This window comes from Trichechus manatus, unplaced genomic scaffold (genome assembly GCF_000243295.1).
Source record: "Trichechus manatus latirostris isolate Lorelei unplaced genomic scaffold, TriManLat1.0 scaffold00091, whole genome shotgun sequence".
Taxonomy (NCBI): Eukaryota; Metazoa; Chordata; class Mammalia; order Sirenia; family Trichechidae; genus Trichechus; species Trichechus manatus.
The window spans coordinates 6,144,483-6,168,408 of record NW_004444027.1 but is presented as its reverse complement, the minus strand read 5'-3'; the positions used below and the strand labels follow the sequence as shown (position 1 = coordinate 6,168,408).

The 23,926-nt window shown below is 36.8% G+C and overlaps 1 protein-coding gene across 8 annotated transcripts in view; it reads right to left on the bottom strand.

The window, feature by feature from the left end:
* The window catches only part of HMBOX1 (homeobox containing 1), a 324,458-nt gene that overhangs the window by 42,654 nt on the left and 257,878 nt on the right, over window positions 1-23,926 (bottom strand). For all 8 annotated transcript variants that reach the window (XM_023736737.1, XM_004382194.2, XM_012557228.2 and 5 more), the window contains exon 6: window positions 14,147-14,300. In XM_023736737.1, coding sequence (XP_023592505.1) covers window positions 14,147-14,300 — 154 coding nt within the window. The remainder of the gene's footprint in view (window positions 1-14,146; window positions 14,301-23,926) is intronic.

Here is a 23,926-nt window from a genome sequence, read left to right as displayed (position 1 = left end):
TGCAGCAATGGGCTCAAGCATAGCAAAGACTGTGAGGATGGCACAGGACTGGGCAGTGTTTTTGTCTATTGTACATAGCGTCACTATGAGCCGGAACCAACTTGATGGCACCTAACCACAACAACAACAATGTATACCATAAACCAGTAAACCAGTTGCCATGGAATTGACTCCTACTCAGGGATGATGCAAACAGTTAATGCATGTGGCTGCTAACCAAAAGTTTGGAGGTTTGAACACATCAACAGGCAGCTTGGAAGAAAGGTCTGGTGATACACTTCTGAAAAATCAGACACTGAAAAAACCCTATGGAGTGCTGTTCTACTCTGACATGTATGGCATCACCATGAGTCAGAATCGACTTGACAGCAACTAGTACTGGTATGTTGTAAATATGGCAGTGTGGCAGCATCTGACCCCCTTGTTTAACTTTATGAGGGGGAAGAATCACATCAACATCAGCCCAAGGCTGATTCCTATGAGATGGAAGTCAAACATACCTTCCCCCTCCAACCTTTCTACCAATTCTGATACCAGGTGTCCTTCCCACAGCACTCTACTTCTCTGCTGGGTTCAATAATTCGTTAAAATGGCCACACAGAACTCACAGACAATACTCACGATTTATTAGGGAAGTACCAGGTTACAACTGAGGATAAGAATCAACACGCTACAACTCAGAATCAGGATCAGGAAGCATGTAGGCAAAGTCTCCCTTCTTCAGTGCAGGACAGCTCTCTCAGCTCCTCTCAGCCCCCTGAGGACAGGCTCCTCTCCGCCCCCTCAGGATAGGACTCCTCTCTCAGCCCTTGGCCTGGCCTGTGTCCTGCTTGGGCAGTTGTTACAAAGCTCTTTTAGCTATACTATTAAGTGCCCAGAGGCACCTCACTCCGCCAGCAAGGCTCCTTATGGAAGGTGCTCAGTTCTCTTGCTCTGTGGGTTGGCACACTTACTGTAGCCGCCTCCCTTGGTGGCCAGGAAGTCCACCATGCTGTCTCGCATCATTCTCCTGGTTCTGCTGCCTCCGTTTCTCTGCCGCTGCTTTTCGCTGTCTCCTATGTTACAGCTCCCTCTCTGTTTCCTGGGTCTAGGGGGGTCTCAGTATAGGGACCCCAGGTCCAATGGATGCGCTGCACTTCCAGTTCGTCTTTCTTGGTAGTAGTGAAATTCCTCTTTGCTATAGGATTGGCTCCCTTTAAGCCTAGCTGGATGGCAAAACTGACCAATTCCCTCGTTAGGGTTCCATATACCTTATTTGCATAGTCCCACCTCCCCGCAAGGGTTCCATACACCTTATTTGCAGGATGTCCAATACCTTGGTGGGCCACAAGCACTTTATTTGCATAGTCCCATCCAGTCATTGTGTGGGAATTATAAAACCATGCATGGCTAACAGGGCCATATTAAGTAATTCACTACACAGCACATGAATACCATGTATCATGCTTAGTACTTTCCATGTATTGTCTTTTGGTATTAAATCACAGCAATCCTATAAGGTAGGTACAATTATTATAGCCATGTTATAGCAAGTAATTTGCCTAAGGACATATAGCTGTTGAGTAAGAGTCAAGGCTAGAATCAGACTCTTTTTAGCATCAAAGCCTGTATTCTTAACCACTATGTCATAAGAAATAGACAGATAAAAAGTAATGTAAAAATGTACAAACTATTCAACACTTAAGGGAAATAACTTATTGACAAATTTTATCATCTCTCTCCATCTTTATCTGTGCACACACACACACAAAACAAACAAACCCACTGCCATAGAATCGATTCCGACTCATAGTGACCCTATAGGACAGAGTAGAACTGCCCCATAGGGTTTCCAACGAGTGCCTGGTAGATTCAAACCGCTGAACAGGGCTTCCATGTATGTATTTTTACATTATTATAAGGAATTTGTTTCTTCTTTTGCATAACATTATTTCATTTATATTTTTCCTAGAATCTACACAGGCCACATCTGTCATTTTATCATAGTATCCCCCTTAACAGGTGTATCTTCACTGACTTACCCACTTGCTAAAAAGCTATCATACGTAAATGTAAAGAAGTTGAAAATATTTTTACTGAATTTTCTATCTAAACAAAATCACTACCTTGGTCAGACATGGCTGATCATGATCCTGTATGTGAAGAACACATTTTCTTCAGCTTGTTCACTCGACTCAGCAGCAACATCATAAAGGAGAAACTAAAATTTAAGTTTCTTTGCAATTGTAAAACACTGAACAAAGTTTTAATATTAGATATAAACTGAAAAATAAGAGACACCAACTTCTTCTAAGAAGTAAGAACATGAGTATTTAGTTTTCTCATTTGATAAGGAAGAAAGGAATTCTAACTTTCTAGAGTTAAAAAAAGAAGCCCTGGTAGTATAGTGGTTAAGAGCTCAGCTGCTACCCAAAAGGCTGGCAGTTCAAATCCACCAGCTGCTCCTTGGAAACCCTATGGGGCAGTTCTACTCTGTCCTACAGGGTTGCTATGAGTTAGAATCAACTTGATGGCACCTAACAACAACAAGAGACTTAAAGTAGGTGAATAGCACTTTATTTTCATTTTCATATTGGAATACCCTCAAAATATTTCATTACTATAATATATAAACATAGGAATTGAGGGGACCAGAATACAAATGGATCGCTAACACAAAGTACTGAGATAGATTATGTTGTACATTTAAATGTGGTCCTAGACAACTTCTTTTTTGACAGAACTTAGTTATCATGGAGGTGATTTTGTTCTTTGAAGTCAGCCTGTTGGTGCTGTTATGCTAAGCACCAATTATTTTGCAGAGATTTAATTCCAGGCTGGGAAATACTTTACTACCAAATGCCACTGAGTCTCAGAAGGAACAAAGGCTCCACACACACAAAAATTATTTAGAATCATGTTGTTGTTGTCAGGTGCTGTACAGTCGGTTCCAACTCAGAGCAGCCCTACGTACAATAGAACTAAACAGTGCCCGGTCCTGGGCCATCCTCACAATTGTTGTTATGCTTGAGCCCACTGTTGCAGCCACTCAATCCATCTCGTTGAGGGTCTTTCTCTTCTTCACTGACCCTCTCCTTTACCAAGCATGATGCACTTCTCCAGGGACTGATCTCTCCTGATAACACGTCCAAAGTATGTAAGACGAAGTCTCACCACCCTTGTTTCTAAGGCGCATTCTGGTTGTACTTCTTCCAAGACAGATTTGTTCGTTCTTTTGGCAGCGCATGGTATATTCAATATTCTTCGCCAATACCATAACTCAAAGGCATCAATTCATTTTCAGTCTTCCTTTTTGTCCAGCTTTCCCAGGCAACTGAAAACACCATGGCTTGGGTCAGGTGCACCTTAGTCTTCAAGGTGACTTCTTTGCTTTTTAACACTTTAAAGAGGTCTTTTGCTGTAGATTTGTCCAATGCAATGCATCATTTGATTTCTTGACTGCTGCTTCCATGGGTGTTGAATGTGGATCCAATTAAAATGAAATCCTCGACAACTTCAATACTTTCTCTGTTTATCCTGATATTGCTTATTGGTCCAGTTGTGAGGATTTTTGTTTTCTTTATGTTGAGTTGTAATCCATTCTGAAGGCTGTGGTCTTTGGTCTTCATTAGTAAGTGCTTCAAGTCCTTTTCACTTTCAGCAAGCAAGGTTTTATCATCTGCCTATCACAGGTTGTTAACAAGTCTTCTTCCGATCCTGATGCCCCAGCTCTTCTTCATACAGTCCAGCTTCTCAGATTATTTGCTCAGCATACAGACTGAATAGGTATGATGAAAGGATACAACCCTGACATACACCTTTCCTAACTTTAAACCATGTAGTATCCCCTTGTTCTGTTCGAAGGACTGCCTCTTGATCTATGTACAGGTTCCTCATGAGCACAATCAAGTGTTCTGGAATTCCCATTCTTCGCAATGTTATCCATAATTTGTTATGACCCACACAGTCGAATACCTTTGTATAGTCAATAAACACAGGTAAACATCTTTCTGGTATTCTTTGCTTTCAGCCAAGATCCATCTAACATCAGCAACGGTATCCCTCATTCCACATCCTCTTCTGAATCCTGCTTGAATTTCTGGCAGTTCACTGTCGATGTATTGCTGCAGATGCTTCTGAATGATCTTCAGCAATAATTTTACTTACATGTGATATTAATGATATTGTTTGGTAATTTATGCATTCGGTTAGATCACCTTTCTTTGAAATAGGTATAAATATGGATCTCTTCCAGTTGGTTGGCCAGGTACTCGTCTTCCAAATTTCTTGGCATAGGCAAATGAGTACTTCTAGCATTGCATCTGTTTGCTGAAACATCTCAATTGATATTCCTTCAATTCCTGAAGCCTTGTTTTTTGCCAATGCCTTCAGTGCAGCTTGGACCACTTCCTTCAGTCCCATTGGTTCCTGACCATATGCTACCTCCTGAAATGGATGAATGTCAACCAATTCTTTATGGTACAGCGACTCTATGTATTCCTTCCATCTTCTTTTTCTTCCCCATACAAAAATTTATACATACATTGTTATGTGACTTTTCATCTTCTTTTGATGCTTCCTGTGTTGTTTAATATTTTCCCTGCAGAATTCTTCACTGTTGCAACTCAAGGCTTGAATTTTTCCTTCAGTTCTTTCAGCTTGAGAAATGCTGAGCGTGTTCTTCCCTTTCGGTATTCTAACTCCAGGTCTTTGTATGTGTCATTATAATAATTTACTTTTTCTTCTCAAGCCACTCTTCGAAATCTTCTGCTCAGCTCTTTTACTTCATCACTTCTTCCATTTGCTTTAGCTACTTGACTTTCAAGAGCAAGTTTCAGGGTCTCTTCTGACATCCATTTTGGTCTTTTCTTTAGAATCATAGAGTGATACATTTTTGAGCACTTGAAGGATGGTTAGGAATTATATAATATTTAATATTGCTTTGAAAAATATAAATTGATGAATTTGCTTTTTAAATGAAATAGGAGCACAATACTTTATTCAATAAGTATAACAAATACTAAAGTATATACTGAGTTTTACATTTTGATCAACTAAGAAGATCAATGGTGGGAGGGTAGAAGGCACGCTGAAGAGAAACGAAAGTGTGTAAGAGGAAAGAAATAACTAAGGTCTGAGAGAAATAAATGAATAAAGAAATGCAGAAAAAAAGAAATTCAAAGTTAATACAATAAGGATTTTTGTCTTACTCATCTTTGTATCCCAATTCTTAGCATAAAGTTTAGCACACAGTAGACACGCAGAAATGCTTATCAAATAAACATTAAGAAAGATAAAGTTGAGAAGTTCAATGAGTATGTTTTTTTAAAGCATATTCTATGGTTCACATGACTATGAATTCAAAACACACAACTTAATCTCATTTCTTTTCCATATTTACCCAAGTTAGTTAATTGCTTTGAACCAAGAGTTCTTGGTCTAAAAAAAGAACGGGATGAACTAGATGATCTTTAGGGTCCCTTCCTTATTCTCTGTAGGAATGATGACCAAATATAGGTAAATAAAATCAAAGTGAGCTTCTTAGTTTAAATTTGGGCTTCTTAAACTCAATCCGTGGCGAGTAAAAGTAGTTTATATATTTTTGTACAACGAAGGCAAATCAGTACTTTTATTATTCAAATTATACAAGTTATCTTCCAAAGAAAAATCTGGATACGTCTTAATCTCTCAGAAGAGCACTACAAGAAAGCATGATAAACATTTTGACTCTAAAGTTTTTCAGGCCAGGTGCAATCTTACTGACATGAGTAGGCCTATTACTTCATAGATTTCTATACAGAACGAATGATACCAAATGACATTGGAATATTACACCAAAATAACACAAATAATACTGATTAGATAAGGAAGAAAAAGGTGATGGTTTTTGCATTTTACAAAGCAGGATTCTCTTCAAGAGTTAACTGTTTTTAGAAAGGTGAGGAAAAGTCTACCAGGAGAACAAGCAGTTATTTCCCCATTTTATATGGTAATTAAGAAAGTCTCAAACTACATAAAGCAAAACAAGAGAATTTTTTTTCCTAAATGTAGTTTCATGAAATGGGAGCAGAAGTGAAGAGTACTTGCTGAGTAATTTTTTTTTTTTGCCTCACAGTGGTAATTAAAGGTAATAAAGGAATAACTGGAAGCGGCACTATGAAAACAGGATAGGTTAATATCACTAGGAGACTAGGAGATTTTTCAGAGACACTTCAAACTTGAACCTACACTAACTTTTTGCCTTTACTTTATTTACACATATGAAAGTATGTGCCATATAAAGTCATGCCATCGTAATTCAATATATTTCAGAGTTAGGAGACTAGGAAAGGAAACGTTTCATGCACGTCAAGGTTTTGATGACTGGCAAAACAGATTAGGCAAGCTTGTATTGCAAGTTGTCTGAACCACAACCAGTCTCCAGTTAAATACAGAATTTAGTTAAATACAGAATTTATAGAATTTAGTCTTCTTAACCTTCACAGTTCAAGTATTCACTGAAAAAATTAAAAGTAAAAAGGAGGAAGGAAAGAGACTGAAACCAAAGTCCAAGTACTAATAAACTGTCCTGGGAAGAATTCCAAAATGCAGTAAAGACCAACAGAATTAAATTACAGAAACCTCAAGCAACATTGTAGAAACACATTTTACAAATGGGTGTGTCTCTTCCATGCTAATTCTCTCAGTATGTAATAACACACTTGTATAAAATGCATTTGTGTACCAGACCATGTCTTTAATTCAGATTACATACATCTCAGGTTAACAGCAGTGACGTCAAATTTAAACCTGTAATTTAATTTTGGTTTGTTATAGTACTGTGGTTGTTGATGCTATTTTCATTCATGAAGAGGTACTTTTATCCTAACAACCTATTTTTAGATGCTTAAAATTTCTGGGAAGAGATACTCACTCTTAAGCTGAAATTTTTTAAAACTGTGCTTTAGGTGAAGATTTACAAATTCTTTTCTCATTAAACAATTAATACACATATTGTTCTGTGACACTGGCTGCCAACCCCACGATGTGTCAAGACTCTTCCCTTCTCAACCTCGAGTTTCTCATTTCCATTCATCCAACTTTCTTGTCCCCTCCTGTCTTCTTGTCCTTGCCCCTGCGTGGTGTGCCCATTTGGTCGCATATACATGGCTGAAATACATGTGTTATTGTTAGTTTTATAGGGCTGTCTAATCTTTGGCTGAAGGGTAAACCTCCCAAGTGACTTCAGTACTGAGTTACAAGGGTACCCGGGGACAATACTCTTGGGGTTTCTCCAGTCTCTGTCAGACCAGTAAGTCTGGTCTGTTTTTTTTGAGTTTGAATTTTGTTCTCAATTTTTCTGCAGCTCTGTACAGGACCCTCTATTGTGATATCTGTCAGAGCAGTTGGTGGAGGTAGCCAGGCACTGTCTAGTTATGCTGGACTCAGTCTGGAGGAGGCCGTGGTAGCCGTGGTCCATTAGTCCTTTGGACTAATTCAAGCTGAAATTTTTAACGCTGGTTCCTTGCCTACTGGGGAGTATATTTTAGGTTAATTTTTGTAAGTTGTTTTGAAGAATGACAAAGGCTAAAATAACAATGAAAATGTTTTCCTTATGACTTCAAAGGGTTATGGGTTTTATTAATGATTTTGTTTTACATACTAAGATGCTACTATTTGCTGAAGATGAAAATGAAAAGAATGGTTTTAATTACACATTCATACAGAGGTATTCAGCATTTTGCATTCATTTGCCTGGACATACGCAGATACAGAGTCATCATTCAGCCACTTTTATTAACAGTAATAGCAATAAGTGACCTGTATACACAAAATCCGGTTCTAAAGCTGGTGCTTTTAACTGCTATAGTCTATTGCTTCTACTTGTCACAGCTGGGTATTCTCACATTCATTCCTGTAGTCTTTGCCACTTTCTCCATCTTTCTTAATTAGGCTGAACAACCTATAAAGAAATATGAAAGTTCCCTTTACCTTTCTTCCTTGAGACCAGAATTGGCACAATAGCCAGTTCTCACTCTTTTGTGTCCCAGGCATACACCCTAACACTCCAGAGTCCAATCTGTTTCCAAAGCCAAAGGAATACCCATCCTAAATCAGTGAAACACTAATAAGGAAAAAGCACATTAGAAGCCTCACTCCTAGGCCATCAATAATAAAACCCAGAACCCTATGAAGCTCCTAGGCTACAAAACTTGTGACCACAGAATCCAAAGACTTCTCAGGTCCACTAGGTTCATCATTCCTTCACTTCTTTACCCTAAAATGTACCTCTCTATCCTAGCTCTTTGCCTCACAACTAATGAGTACTTTATTGAATGAATAAAGGGACAGTTAGGTTTGCAAAATAGAAATCACATTTGAGTCTTACATTATTTGCATACACAGATTTTCAGAATATGTATCTACAATATAGATTACTTTTTATCTCTTGTGAATCTGTAAACTACTTAAGGTCAGAGTGCTTAGTGCTAGCACATAGCAGACGGTCCATAAAAAAATGACTGAATGAATAAATACTGGCCAGTGATCTAATTCTATTTTACCTATTAAAATCTAGTCAGGTCCTCTTTAAACAACAAAAAACTTTTTATTACGGAAAATTTCAATTCTACCCAAGTATAATAAACCCATGAACCCCCATGTACTTAATAATTATCTTAATAATTAAGCTTCAACAATTATCAGTAGTTATGTCATTCTTGTTTCATCTTTCCTGTTACAATCTCCGTATGTTCTTAGGCAAATGGAAAGTTGTTACATATACTAATGGCATCAGTCCTATCCCCAGAGATTATGATTTAGTTGGTAAGGGATGACACCATAACACTGATAGTTTTCAAAACTCCCCAGGTGATCCCAATATGCAGCCAGGCTTAAGAATCACTGTCCTAAAACTATTAGGCAGATGTTTGATGGAGAACTTTCTTACCTTTTGGTTAGTAGCTGAGCTCTTAACCACTGTGCCACAAAGGTAGCAAGACTAATCAATGGGAAAAATTGTCTTTACAACAAATGGTGCTTGGACAACTGGATATCCATACACAAAAGAATGATGTTGGACTCCTACCCCAAAGTATACACAAAAATTAACTCCAAATGGATCATAGATCTAAATGTAAAAGCTAAAAGCATAAAACTCTTAGAAGAAAACTCAGGGATAAATGTATATCACCTTGGAAATGTTCAAAGAAGCATCATTCATAATAGCCAAAAAGTAAAAACAACTGGAATGTCCATCAAATGAGAAATGGATAAATAAAATGTGGTATATCCAAACAACGGAATATTATTTGGCAATAAAAAGGAAGGAAGTACCAGTTCGTGCTACAATATGGATGAATCTTGAAAACATTATGCTGAATATAAGAAGTCACAAAAGATCACGTATTATATGATTGCATTTATATGAAATGTCCAGAATATGCAAAAATATATAGAGAGAAAATAGATTAGTAGTTGCCTAGAAGTGAGGATGGCAAGACTTCCTCTCATGTACTTTGGACACGTTATCAGGAGGGACCAGTCCCTGGAGAAGGACATCATGCTTGGTAAAGCAGAGAGGGTCAGCGAAAAAGAGGAAGATCCTCAATGAGATGGACTGACACAGTGGCTGCAACAATGGGCTCAAACATAGCAATGATTGTGAGGATGGCGCAAGACCGGACAGTGTTTCATTCCGTTACATAAAGGGTCACTATGAGTTGGAACCAACCTGATGGCGCCTAACAACAAGGGCTGGGGGAAAAGAGGAGTGACTGCTAACGGGTATGAGGATTTTTTGGGAAGGTGATGAAAATGTCCTAAAATTAATTATACCAATGTTTTTGCATAACTCTGTGAATATACTAAAAACCATTGAATTGTATGCTCTAAATAGATGAATTGTATGGCATGTGAATTAGGCTGTTATTTAAAAAATTTGAGATAAATTTCTGTCTTTATGCATACACACGCAAAGAAAGATTATAGGGTTTTACTTAATTCTTTTGATTTTATATTTGTTTCTCTTTCCTCTTACACTAAAAGTCTTGGTTCCTAATAACATTGATATCATTACTTGTTTTACCTATATTATTTAAATCTGTCTATATACACATACATACACACACACATATGCATAGAAACATAAAATAGTATTTGAATAATAATATCAAAATTATCCAAAGGCTATTTCTTTCTTTAGTGTAAGAATATTCTGTAGTTCTTTTTATTCTTAACCTATAATCCACTAGGGAAGTATAGTAAATTTACTATATTGCAAAATTATTTGATATGATTCTTGAGTGTTTCTAAGTCACCAACCTGATACACTGTTAGGCTTGCTTGTTTCATTTTAGCTATTTTATACAGATCACTTTTTCCTCCATTTTAAGTTTATTTTTTAATTATGTATTCTATTTACATAGTTATAATATCAAAACAAGGTATAATTAGAGAAGGCTGGCTTCTATCCCTCTCCTCTCCAACCTGTCTTTTTCTCTTCTCCTATTGGTAACCATTTTATTTATGATTTATTTCCCATTTTTAAACAAATCATAGGCAAATGCATAAATGATAGCATCTTATATAGCTGACTCTAACTTTTTTTTTTTTTAACTGAACATTACATCCTGGAGATCACTTTCTATATGGGTATTCCTTTTTTCACCTGCATGGTACTCCAGTATGTGAGCCTGGACACCCAACATATGGATGTACCATAATTTATTCACCCAGGCTACACTGATAAACAGATAAGCTGTTTTAACTACTTGAATATTATCAATTATGGCTGTGTAATATTCCATTGTATGTATGTACCACATTTTGTTTATCTATTTTCATCTGCTGAAGGACATTTAGATTGTTTCTACTTGTTGGTTATTATGAAAAGTGCTACAATGAACACTGGTGTATAGGTTTCCCTAGTATTTTTCATTGGCTGATTTTTGGAAGTAGATTGCCAGGCTTTTCTTCCTAGTCTGTCTGCCTTACTCTTGGGGCTACGCTTGAGGTACATTCACTGGTCACTGAACCTGGGTCTCCAGCATAGATGGCAAGAATTCTACCACTAAACCACCACTGTTCTCCTTTATATACTATGGACACCAATAAGTTGCAACTATTTTTTCTAATTTGTCTTTCTACATTGCTCACAGTGTCCCCCACAATGTTTTTCTTTTAATTTTATGTAATCAAGTTTATCAATTCTTTCCCTTATTGCTCTTGGATTTTTAATCATACTTGGGAAATTTCCCTCTATTTCTGAGATACAGAGGAGTCACTCACAATTACATCTATTACCTATGTATATTCAATTTTTTAATTCATTTGAAAGTTATCTGGTGTGAGGAATAAAATAATTTTTTACTTTTATATTAACATATTTGAGTAAGACTTACATTGCTAGTTTTACAATCTGTATATATGTATCCATTCACAAAACGCTTTTACATTTTTGTAACTATTGAAATAAACCATATCCTCTCTTACTAGTGCCAGGTAAGACAGAATTAAACCAAAGACAACCGCTTCTGTATTAAATAGATACTTATTAATTAAAATTAAAATTAAAAAGAGAAAATTAAGACCAAATGGGAGTCTTACACAGGGTGAGTGCTCAGTATCTTTTTAATTGAATTTAATCCAGTCAGTGATTCTGTAGCTAGTTTTTGTTTCTATCCTTTGAGATTAAAATTCTGGAAGTGCATTAGGAATATCATCAATCATTATTAATGTTACCAATTTTTAAATTCTTTCTTTCATTATGTGACATTATGTGATAAATGTATACTGGTGTCTTCATGAAAAAAAATTAAATAGCTATCATAGCACAATTAGACCTTATACCAATTAGAAACCAAAGGCTATTTTATTTCTACCTGAAGGAAAATACACAATATTGCAAATAATTTAGGTTACATGTTAATTTAATCCTCCTCTGCTATGTGATGAAGGGATACTATGATATGTTCTGAAGAAACTGTTAAATGAATCAAAATTTCCAGATGAGAAAAGCAAAGCAGATTTTAAATGTCAGGTCTCCAGAACAACGAAGTCTTATTCTGTCACCTTAACTCTCCAGCATATAAGCATTCATTATTTAATAAATGACTTCTACTTTTATCTATAATAAAGAGAATGAGGAAGGGAATAGATGATGAACATCAATGGATAAGTTATGGTCTTATTTTGGCCACTGAAACCAACCTTCTCCTCAAGTAAAGTTTTTAATCGCAATTTGATCAAAAGAACAAAAACATGGTCTGAATTTCAACATTTTAATATCCTTCTCTAACTTTCAGGTAGAGATGTTAATGTGCTAGGAAATAAAGAAGTCAGGGAGAAAGATGGCAAAATTCCTAAATAAGATAAAATTTAATATTGGGTATTAGAAAACCTCACTTTAGAGATGAGAAAGTTAGAGCTCAGAGTCTGAGACCTACACAGTTACAAAGTTGGTTAATGGCAAAGTCAAGATCACGTTTCAGGTCTTCCGACTCTGAGTCAAATACTCATCCATTATGCTACTCTACTAGTCAGACTAGACAACTGGAATAATATAAAGTTGGCTCAATGTAAATATGTATTCTATATCAGCTTGGAAGTTAAACCTAGTTTTAAACATTCTATTCCTTTCTTTTCTATTAATTAAATTAATGAGGCATCTCAATATAAAAATCAATTGTTTTTCACCTCTGGCTAATATATATTTTTTCTCTACATTTGATCTTAGGAAATGAAGATTTTTCTAATGGAAAATTATTACCTTATTGCATATAAAACCCTCCATAAAAATAAAATTCTGTAGACATCACTTATAGTTAGGAGACTAAAAGGATAATTATACTATAGAATCTACACTAAATATATCGAGCATTTCACAATCATATTTAATTAATTTATACTATTTCAAATGGGAAGACTGAAATGAGGTCAAATTCAAGTTAAAAAAGTACTAAGTACCTAGTATGGAACAGGTGTACTGGTGCTAGAGTCTCTGGATAAATTACCAAACCAAAGTCAAAACAAATATTTCTAACCTTTGGGATTTAAGCTCATTTAGACCATACTCCTTACTGAAGAAAGTTGTCTTAGTGACCTCCTATACAACTAACTACTCAATTATTTTTGATGAAAATAAGACTTCAAATAGTTTTTCCAAAAACACAAAGATTTAAACTCAAAAAAATATTTCTTCCACGTCAATCACAAAAGGAAAAATATTGTATGATCTCACTAATATGAAATAGCTAGAAGAGGCAAATGTATAGAGATCAGAGTTTAATAGTGGTTACCAGGGGTGGAAGGAAAGAGAAAAAGATAAGCATTGTTTAGAAAGCGCTTAGTTTCTGTTTATGGTGATGAAAAATTTAGCAGTGGTGATTGGTGATGGTTGCACAACATGATTGTAGTAGGTCTCACTAAATTGTACATGTGAAAAATCTTGAACTGGCAAATACTGTTTTATCTATATTTTTAAAACAATAAAAAATATTTCTCCTAAAGCTCTTAAATTCCTGAGGCCACTATTTTTAAATCATAAGTAAATTGATAGCTGCTAACTTCCTCTTGTTGTTAGGTGCTGTCGATTTTCGACTCACAGTGACGCCATGTGACAGACTAGAACTGCCCCATAGTTTTCTAGGCTGTTATCTTCATGGGAGCAGATTGCCAAGTCTTTCTCCCACAAAGCTGCTGGGTAGGTTCAAACCACTAACCTTTCGGTTAGCAGCAAAGCACTTAACTGTTGTGCCACCAGCGCTCTTTAGATGCTAACTACAGCTTTGTTGTTGTTGTGTGCCATTGAGTTGATCTGACTCATAGTGACCCTACAGGACAGAGTAGAACTGTCCCATAGGGTTTCCCAGGCTGTAATCTTTACAGGAGCAGATCATCAGGTCTTTTCTCCTGTGGAGCAGCTGGTGGGTTAGAACCGCCAACCTTTCAGTTAGCAGCTAGGCGCTTAACCATTGTGCTACCACGGCTCCTTAACTGCAGCTTTATAAATACTGAATGCTAAGATCCCTTTGTTTCAATAACATAGCATTTATAATAGTCCAAAATGCTTTAGAGATGAAACCCACATCTCAGATTATTAGACTGAAATGAAAACTGTCCAAAACGATCTAAAGTTTATCTCTCTTCTAAGTTTGAGAGACCTCTTATAGGAAAATGGGAAATGTACCTTTCCATGACAGCCAGGCATTCCTTTCTCCAGGTAAATCGACTACCCCGTCTTAGTCGGAAGGTGCCAGATGTGGCAGAGACTGGGGGAGGTGTTTGTCTCCATTCTGGGTCCTCTATAGGAATAGGAGCAGGTCTCATACTTAGCGTAGCCCCTGAAATAAACAGGATATTTTAAGGAAACACCTTGCAATTTCTTAAAACCAATATGAAAAATATATCATGAAATCAAGAACAATAAACTTTTGTCCTTTCACTGAAACTTGCAGGCCCAGTACATTTGATATTTATATTAAAAAAAAATTGGCCAAAATAAAAATCCAAGTTATTTTTAGCCAATAATTCTTCCTTAAAAAGTCTATCATTAATAAAATATTTAAAAGATGTAATTTTTTCCAGTTTGTCATTTGTCTTTTTATTTTTTTGAATTTTTCAAAACAAAGCACAAATCTATCTCCTCATGTGAACAGAGGTGTATGGTCTTTGGCCGAGTGACAACTTAATGTATCTTCCTATGAAAAAGCTTCTCTTGAAATTCCTTTTTGACAGTTTTAATAATTTTGAACGATACGCCCTAATATGTTCAGAACCTTTCATTATTACTGAAAGGACCTTTTGTTGTTGAGCAAACAGAGCCCTAAAGAATTTATGCAGGTAGGAGAAGAATTTAAAATAACCCTAATTGTTGTAAGCACTTTTAAAAAAAATGTCAAATAAAGCATCAAACATAATCATATGTGATAACGCTTTTAGTCTAAGTCAGGTCTCCATACATCTACTACCTGTTGGTACTATTTTCTGTTACCTCTTCAATACAAGGAGCCCTGGTGGCACAGTAGTTAAGCGCTCAGGCTGCTAACCGAAAGGTCAAGAGTTCAAATCCACCAGTTGCTCCTTGGAAACCCTATGGGGCAGTTCTACTCTGTCCTATAGGGTTGCTATGAGTTGGAATCAATTTGACGGCAACGGGTTTGTATCTGTAACAGATATTTTACTAATTCAGATTAGCTTTTTCTCAAATAGCTTGAATAATGCATTTATTCATTCATTTTACATTTACTGAACCCCCTTTACATGGCTTACTCTAGGCTATAAGCTAGGAATAAAACAGGAAAAGCAACATTGTCTCTGACCACCAAAGATTTGTCTGAAAGAATTTTCATAAAACCTGGTATGCTTTCATAGAGCAATCCCTGGCTCCCTACTCTTCTTTCACTCCTTACAAGGTTAAACTCATCTTCCCAAAGCATACTTCTGATCGTATCACTTCTCTGATAAAAAATCTTCAAAAAGTTCTTACACTCTATGGAATAAAATCAAAATTCTTAAAATAGTCCTAGAAAGACAGGTTAGAATTTGTGACTTTTATGCACATATTAATAAATATAAGTATATCCAATCCTGATTCTCTTCTCCAAACCTGTTGTCCTACAGTCTTTCACATCTCAGTAAATGCCATCCTTATTCTTCAAATTGCTCAGCCCAAAAATCTGATTCATCTGTGACTTCTCTGTTTCTCCCACATACTACAAACCCTATTCATAAGCAAATTCTGTCAGTTTCATCTTCAAAATATGTCCAGAATCAGACCAATTTTTATTACCTTCACCGCTACCACTTTAGAACAAGTCAGCATCATTTCTCATGATCCTAACTTCCTGTGATAGGTTCCAAAGATAACCCTTCACAATTAAGTCATATGTCCTGGTAATCATGACCTTGTGAAATCTGGGCTGGTCCTGTAACATGTTTTTGATAAGTGGAAGTGGGAAAAGTGATGTTCTGTGACTTTCAAGGCTATCTAATAAGATGCTCTGTAGCTTCTGCCTACATCTCTTGTAATGCTGGCTCTGGGGGAAGCCAGCTGCCACATAAGAAGTCTGACAAACCTGAGACTACAATGTTATAAGGAAGCCCAAGCTAGCCAAGTGGAGAAGCCACATGAAGTAAAAGATGTCCTGCCAACACACAACTGCTCCTGCAAATCCATCCCGGAGCTGGATGTTTGAGTAAAAATGCCATCTAGGACATTCTAGCCTCAGCAGCTACATGTGAAGAACTGTAGAACCAAGCTGGGCTGCATGCAGCCATACAGTCCCGGTAAAGCTACATGGTAGCCAGCCTCCAAGGTGGTCCCTAATGATCCCTACCTCCTGGTATTCACACCCTTGAGTAGTTTCTTCCCATATTATACCAGGATTAGTCCCTGCAACCAATGGCATATGGTAGAAGTGATATATGTCACCTCTGGGATTAGGTTATAAATGGCAATGTGGTGTCCGTTTTGACTGTTTTCTCTCTCTTGGGTTACTTGCTCAGGGGGATAACCAGTTGCCATGTTGTGAGGACACACAAGCAGCCTATAGTAAGGCCATGTGGTGAGGAACTGATATCTCTAGCCAACAGGCAGCAAGAATCTGAGCCCTGTCAACACTCATGAGAGTGAGCCTGGACATGGGTCATCCAGCTCCAGTAACTGCTGTCTTCGCTAACAGCTTAACTGCAACCACATGAAAGACTCTGAGCCAGAACCATCCAGCTAAGCCACTTCTGGATTTCTGACCTACAGAAACTGTGAGATAATAAATGTTTATTGTTTTAAGCCGCTAAATTGTGGAGTAATTTGTTACACAATACGTAACTAATATAAGCCATCACAACTATGTCCGGCTGTTTATTCCCTCACATCCCCCAATACACTATTATGAGTATTATGAATTATTCATATTTATAAATTTGGCAGGCCAAATCTTTTTTTTTTAATATAGAGATTTTACTATTAGTGAGAATGAGCATCTCTTCCCGTTTATTGACCAGTATATTTATTTTTCTGTGAATTCATACCTTTTATCCCTTTTCCTTTTGAGTTATTCAAATTATTCTTAACGGTGTGTAGAAACCATACTACCTGCTAGTCATATAGACTGTAATTACTTTTTTTTCCAGTTTGTCATCTGTCTTTTATCTTTATTTATGGTGTTTTTTTTAATGTTAATTTTTATATAGTCAAATACTTCCATCTTTTCTTTTTGGTGTACGGGTTTTGTATCATTCAGAATATTTTTACAGTTTTCATTTCTATGTTTAAACTCTTAATATATATGTAATTTCCTGTGGAGTATGATGTAAGGTATATATTTAACTTTTTTCTCAAACGGACAACTGTGTTACCATACAATGCTTAAGAGATTCATGCCTTAAAAGAGGGATAGCAAACTACGGCCCTTGCAAATAGTTTCACTGAATCAGTCATGCTTATGCATTTACATATAGTCTACAGTTGCTTCTGTACTACAGTGGCACAGGTGAGTAGCTGTGACAGATCACACAGACCACAAAGCCTAAAGTACTGTCTGTCCTTTTACAGGAAGGGTATGCTGATCCCTGGCTTTAAAACATTCCTGGCCTATCCACAATGAAACTGTAAACTGAAATCCTTCTTTAGATAGTTCAAGAAAGGAGGCTCCATTCTGCCGAAATAACCTGGGAATTATGTCTGGGACTAATTCAAAGTTAACAAGTTTAGTTATAAGTAGGAATTAGGCAGCTGGATCAAAGTCTTTGTTTTGGTACTTCTATGAAAGCAAGCAGGGATTACAGCGTAGCAAGGGCTCTGATATATATAAGTTTGTTCTACAGCCAGGGTGAAAAGGTCCAAACACAGCCAAGCTGTTATCATGGTTGATCAAGATGGAGGTGGAAATAAACTTGGTAAGGTAGGAGGTCCTCTCATCCAAGGCCTAGTTTTGGTAAAGGGACGGAGACTTTCAGGGCTCGAGTGCGTGGACGGTGGAGAAGAGGTCACTGAATTCCAACTAGTAAGCCTCATCGATAACTATGGCACGTATTCTTAGGTAAGGAAGAGTGATAAATTGGTACAAACAGAACAGATAATACAACCAATCTTAACTGAATTTCTTTCTTTCATTTTTCTTCTCCGGTGAAAATGCTTATTAGGCTTTTGCCAATTCCTCTCTGCCAGATAGTATTTATTTATTACTGATGAATTATTTATGATTTATTACTGGTAAATTCAATGACATGTGACAATTTAGAGCCTTTTCTTAAGATAATCAATTTTTTACTAAAGTTAAGCTGTACACAAATTCGTGGCTAGTGCTAAAAAAAGAGAAGGAAAAGGAATCAAGAGATTAAAGGAAATAAGCCAACTGGTAAGAATGGTTCTTTCTTGGTATTGAAGATTACGGATAATATTTCTATGCTTCTTTACAACATTCTGTGTTTTCCAGATTTTCTATAAGAAAGAAAATTACATGAAACAAAATTGGTCAGGAAGAAAGGGAAGGAGGAAAGAAGAGAGAAGTAAATAGTGGCCTGACTGCCTTGAAAGAAATCAAGACAAATTATGCATAAAAGGTGGAAACTGAGTGATTTCAAACTAGTAAACATATTTAATTTAAAATATTATAACTTTACTTTTTAAGATTTTTTTTCCTGCTCCTTTTTCTTCTTCAATGCAGCAGTGGCTAAAAATAGCACAACAAACACTGGAAACACTCCAACAACACAGATTTGTTCTAGAAACCTTAGTTCATCTTTCTTCAGTTGCAACAGTTGGAGAGCCATGAATAATCCAAGGATAGGTTCAAAATTATTGACTCTGACAGAAAAATTCAAAGATACTAGAATGCAAGAATAATGTATTAAGACTTTAAATTCCTCTGAGGTAAAATATAGGAGTTCTGGGTATGCTAAAGATCCTACAGGAAAAGTATGCTACCTATGTTCTTTACAGAAACATGTTTTTCCACATTATATCTGGATTACCATTAAAAAAGAACTTTCCACATTCATCTAGCAAATCTTAACCCAAGAGAGGGAAAAAAACTCTTTGTAATTTCCTGATAAAGTTCTAAATTTTGGTAAATGTTCTCTTTGTACAAATAATAATTTTCTTGCTTCTCAGGGTTAGTTGTGGAGTGAGCCTTTACCAATCAGCTAATAAAAGAGTGACTACAAGCATGTGATTACTACTGCGTCCACAGAAACTGTTGTTGTTGTTAGGTGCCGTTGAGTTGGTTCCGACTCATAGCGACCTTATGTACAACAGAACGAAAAACTGCCCGGTCTTGTGCCATCCTCACAATCGTTATGCTTGAGCCCATTGTTGCAGCCACTGTGTCAATCCATCTGGTTGAGGGCCTTCCTCTTTTTCACTGACCCTCTCCTTTACCAAGCATGATGTCCTTCTCCAGGGACTGATCCCTCCTGATAACATGTCCAAAGCATGTGAGACATAGTCTCACCATCCTTGCTTTCTAAAGGGCATCCTGGTTGTACTTTTTCCAAGACAGATATGTTCGTTCTTTTGGCAGTCCATGGTATACTCGATATTCTTCACCAAAACCACAATTCAAAGGCGTCAATTCTTCTTCGGTCTTCCTTATTCATCGTCTAGCTTTCACGTGCATATAAGACAACTGAAAATACCACGGCTTGGGTCAGGCGCACCTTAGTCTTCAAGGTGACATCTTTGCTTTTCAACACTTTAAAGAGGTCTTTTGCAGCAGATTTGCCCAATGCAATGAGTCCCTTGATATCTTGACTGCTGCTTCCATGGGTGTTGATTCTGGATCAAAGTAAAATGAAATCCTTGACAATTCAATCTTTTCTCCATTTATCATGTTGCTTACTGGTCCAGTTGTGAGGACTTCTGTTTTTTTTTATGTTGAGGTGTAATCCATACTGAAGGCTGTGGTCTTTGATCTTCATCAGTAACAGCCTGAAGTCCTCTTCACTTTCAGCAAGCAATGTGTGTCATCTGCATATTACAGGTTGTTAACTGAGTCCTCCTCCAACCCTGATGCCGTGTTCTTCTTCATATAGCCCAGCTTCTCAGATTATTTGCTCAGCATACGGATAGAATAAGTAGGGTGAAAAGATACAACCCTGACACACACCTTTCCTGACTTTAAACCATGCAGTACCCCCTTGTTCTGTTTTAACGACTGCCTCTTGTTCGATGTACAGGTTTCTCATGAGCATAACTAAGTGTTCTGGAATTCCCATTCTTTGCAATGTAATCCATAATTTGTTATGAGCCACAGAGTCGAATGCCTTTGCATAGTCAATAAAACACAGGTGAACATCTTTCTGGTATTCTCTGCTTTCAGCCAGGATTCATCTGACATCAGCTATGATATTCCTGGTTCCGTGACCTCTTCTGATCCGGCTTGAATTTCTGGCAGTTTGCTGTCGATATACTGCTGCAGCTGCTTTTGAATGACCTTCAGTGAAATTTTACTTGCATGTGATATTAATGATATTGTTCAATAATTCATGCATTCAGTTGGATCACCTTTCTTGGGTGATCCAATTATGCCATAGAAACTAACTTCTCCAAAAGTAATTTTTCATCTTCTCCCATGTCACACACGTAATTTCCCTGAGGCTCTGACACTCGGCAACAGTGAGGGATGAAGCATTACTTCTGATCTCCAAATTTACTTTATGTGCTTGCTGCAAAGCCTCTTGACAAACTTTATTTAACTGCTTAATTTAGAAGTATGCCAGATCAGTGCTGTGAACTAGGAGGAATTCAGCAAACCATGTCTGCTGTAGTAATGTTTAAATTAGACAAGGAAAAAGATTGTTGAGCTTAATTTGATCAAATAAAGGGGCTTTTGATATCAACCGTGCTTAAGTTAGTTTTCACTTCTTTTTAAACAAATAGGCATTTTCTTGTAAATGTTTTCATAAGAAACAAGATAAAATGTATTTGATCAGTTTCCATCACTATTATATTCATATGCTTTGGCAGGCTTTGGATTATGCTGGGAAATTCTTTTGATGGGTCCGTTTATCAGAGAACTACACTATATCTGTTGGATATTTTAAAATAACCTAAATACCTACTCTATCATTTTCTTGATAAGTCCACTTAAAAAGAAACTCAAAAGAATCCATATAGAAATGAATCCAGAGTAAACAGGTTGAAAAAGAGAACTTCAATCAAGGTATACAGAGAGAAATGCTCTGAGGCCCAGGAACAGAGGCATACAATGTACAAACATCTGTCGTTTGTTCTCTAAACGTTTAAATTTACAGAGAAAATAGAAAAAGCATCTTTTTATTTTGTGATTTGCCTTCATTTTGAATTTTTCTCTCAGAATATATGCAAAAGGATGGTACTATTTACATTTCCTCTGATAAGCTGTCTGTTCTGAACAGAGAAAAATTTATTAAATAAAAGAACAATCAATAAAAATCACTGGCATCTTATTTTCTATTTAACTGTCTCTCAAAAGCAGCAGGTCAAGACCACATCAACTTAGGTTCTTTAAATCTTGAAAGCTAGTAACAAGGCAGATTGATTTTGTTGTTGTTACTTCCTTTAATTATACTTTATATGCATTTTTGGAACATATAATACAAGTACACAGTAAAATATTTAGAAAGACACAAAAGATTCCACAGTGAACAGTCGCCTTTCCATCCCTGTACTCCTACTTAACCAGTTCCCCTCCACAGAGCCATTCCTAACAGTTCGTAATACAAGTTTCTGGAGATGTCTATGTGTATATAAACACTGTGTGTGCGAGTATGCGTGTGCATGCGTGTCTGTATTTCGCCTATATAAATGGTAATATACTATATATACTGTTTTGTACCTTACTTTTTTCAGTTACAAATTCGGTATCACCAAATAGAAATCCAATTCTTATTCAGCTGCCTTTTTTTTTTTGTTTAAGACTAGCTATATAGCCTCCTAGTATTCCATTGTGCAAATATACCATAATTGATTTAACCAGTTTTCTACTGAAGTACATTTAGGTGGATTCTAATCATTTCTGTAATCACTATTGCAAAGAAGATTCTGATGTACTCTAAGCAACTACTGACTAGGGTGGATAAGTCATTCTTAGACGCCAAAGTAATTCTAGTCCATCTTATCCAAACACAGTAGTAGCCTCAACGTGTTCATGGAGTAAGAAGAAACAATACCATTCTTTAAAACCAAAGGTTCTTTTAAAGTCAATGAAGTAAAACTGCATTTTATCTGCAAAGAACTCTATGCTATCTCAGCTCTTATAATAAAGGGGGAAAGGCAAAGAAAAACTTTTTTAAAAGTTATATTTCAGTTGCTTTTTTTTGTTGTTGTTAGGTGCTGTCCAATAGATTCTGACTCACAGTGACCCTATGTACCACAGAACGAAACACTGCCTCGTCCTGCACCATCCTCACAATCATTGCTACGTTTGACCCCATTGTTGCAGCCACTGTGTCAATCCATCTCGTTGAGGGTCTTCTCTTTTTCACTGATCCTCTTCTTTACTAAGCTTGCTGTCCTTCTCCAGGGACTTGTCCCTCCTGATAATGTGTCCTAAGTACATGAGACAAAGTCTCGCCATCCTCACTTTTAAGGAGCATTTTGGCTGTACTTCTTCCAAGATAAATTTGTTTTTTCTTCAGGCAGCCCATGGTATTCCTTGCTAAAACCATAACTCAAAGGCATCAATTCTTCTGTGGTCTCATTCATTGTCCAGCTTTCACATGCATATGAGGTGACTGAAAATTCCATAGCTTGGGTCAGACACACCTTAGTCTTCAAAGTGACATCTTTGCTGTTCAACACTTTATAAAGAGGTCTTTTGCAGCAGATTTGCCCAATGCAATAAGGAGTTTGATTTCTTGACTGCTGCTTCCATGGCTGTTGACTGTGGATCCAAGTAAAATGAAATCCTTGACAACGTCAATCTTTTCTCTGTTTATATGATGTTGCTTGTTGGTCCTGTTGTGAGGATTTTTGTTTATGTTGAGGTATAATCCATACTAAAGGCTGTATAGTCTTTGATCTTCACCAGTAAGTGCTTCAAGTCCTCTTTGTTTTCAGCAAGCAAGGTTGTGTCATCTGCATACTGCAGGTTGTTAATGAATCTTCCTCCAATTCTGATGCTTTATTCTTATTCATATAGTTCAGATTCTTGGATTATTTGCTCAGCATACGGACTGAATAAATATGGTGAAAAGTTACAACCCTGACACACACCTTTCCTGATTTTAAACCACACAGTATCCCCCTGTTCTGTTTGAATGACTATCTTGGTCTCTGTACAAGCTCTGCATGAGCACAATTAAGTGTTGTGGAATTCTCATTCTTCCCAATGTTATCCACAGATTGTTACGATCCACACAGTCGAATGCCTCTGCATAGTCAATAAAACACAGGTAAACATTTTTCTGGTATTCTCTGCTTTCAGACAAGATCATCTGACATCAGCAGTGATATCCTTTCTTCCATCTTCTCTTCTGAATCTAGCTTGAATTTCTGGCAGTTCCCTGTCAATGTACTAGTGTAATTGTTTTTGAATTATCTTCAGCAAAATTTTACTTGTGTGTGATATTAATGGTATTGTTTGATAATTTGTGCATTCTGTTGGATCACCTTTCTTTGGAATGGGCTTGTTTACGGATCTCTTCCAGTTGGCTGGCCAAGTAGCTGTCTTCCAAATTTCTTGGCATAGACGAGTAAGCACTTCCAGTGTTGCATTTTTTGTTGAAACATCTCAATTGGTATTCCATCAATTCCTGGAACCCTGTTTTTCCCCAGTGCCTCCAGTGCAGCTTGGACTTCTTTCCTCAGTGCTATTGGTTCTTGATCATACGCTACCCCATGAAATGGCTGAATGTCAATCAGTTCTTTTTGGTACAGTGATCCTGTGTGTGCCTTCCATTTTCTTTTGATGCTTCCTGCATTGTTCAACATTTTGCCCATAGAATCCTTCAATATTGCAACTTGAGGCTTGAATTTTTTCTTCAG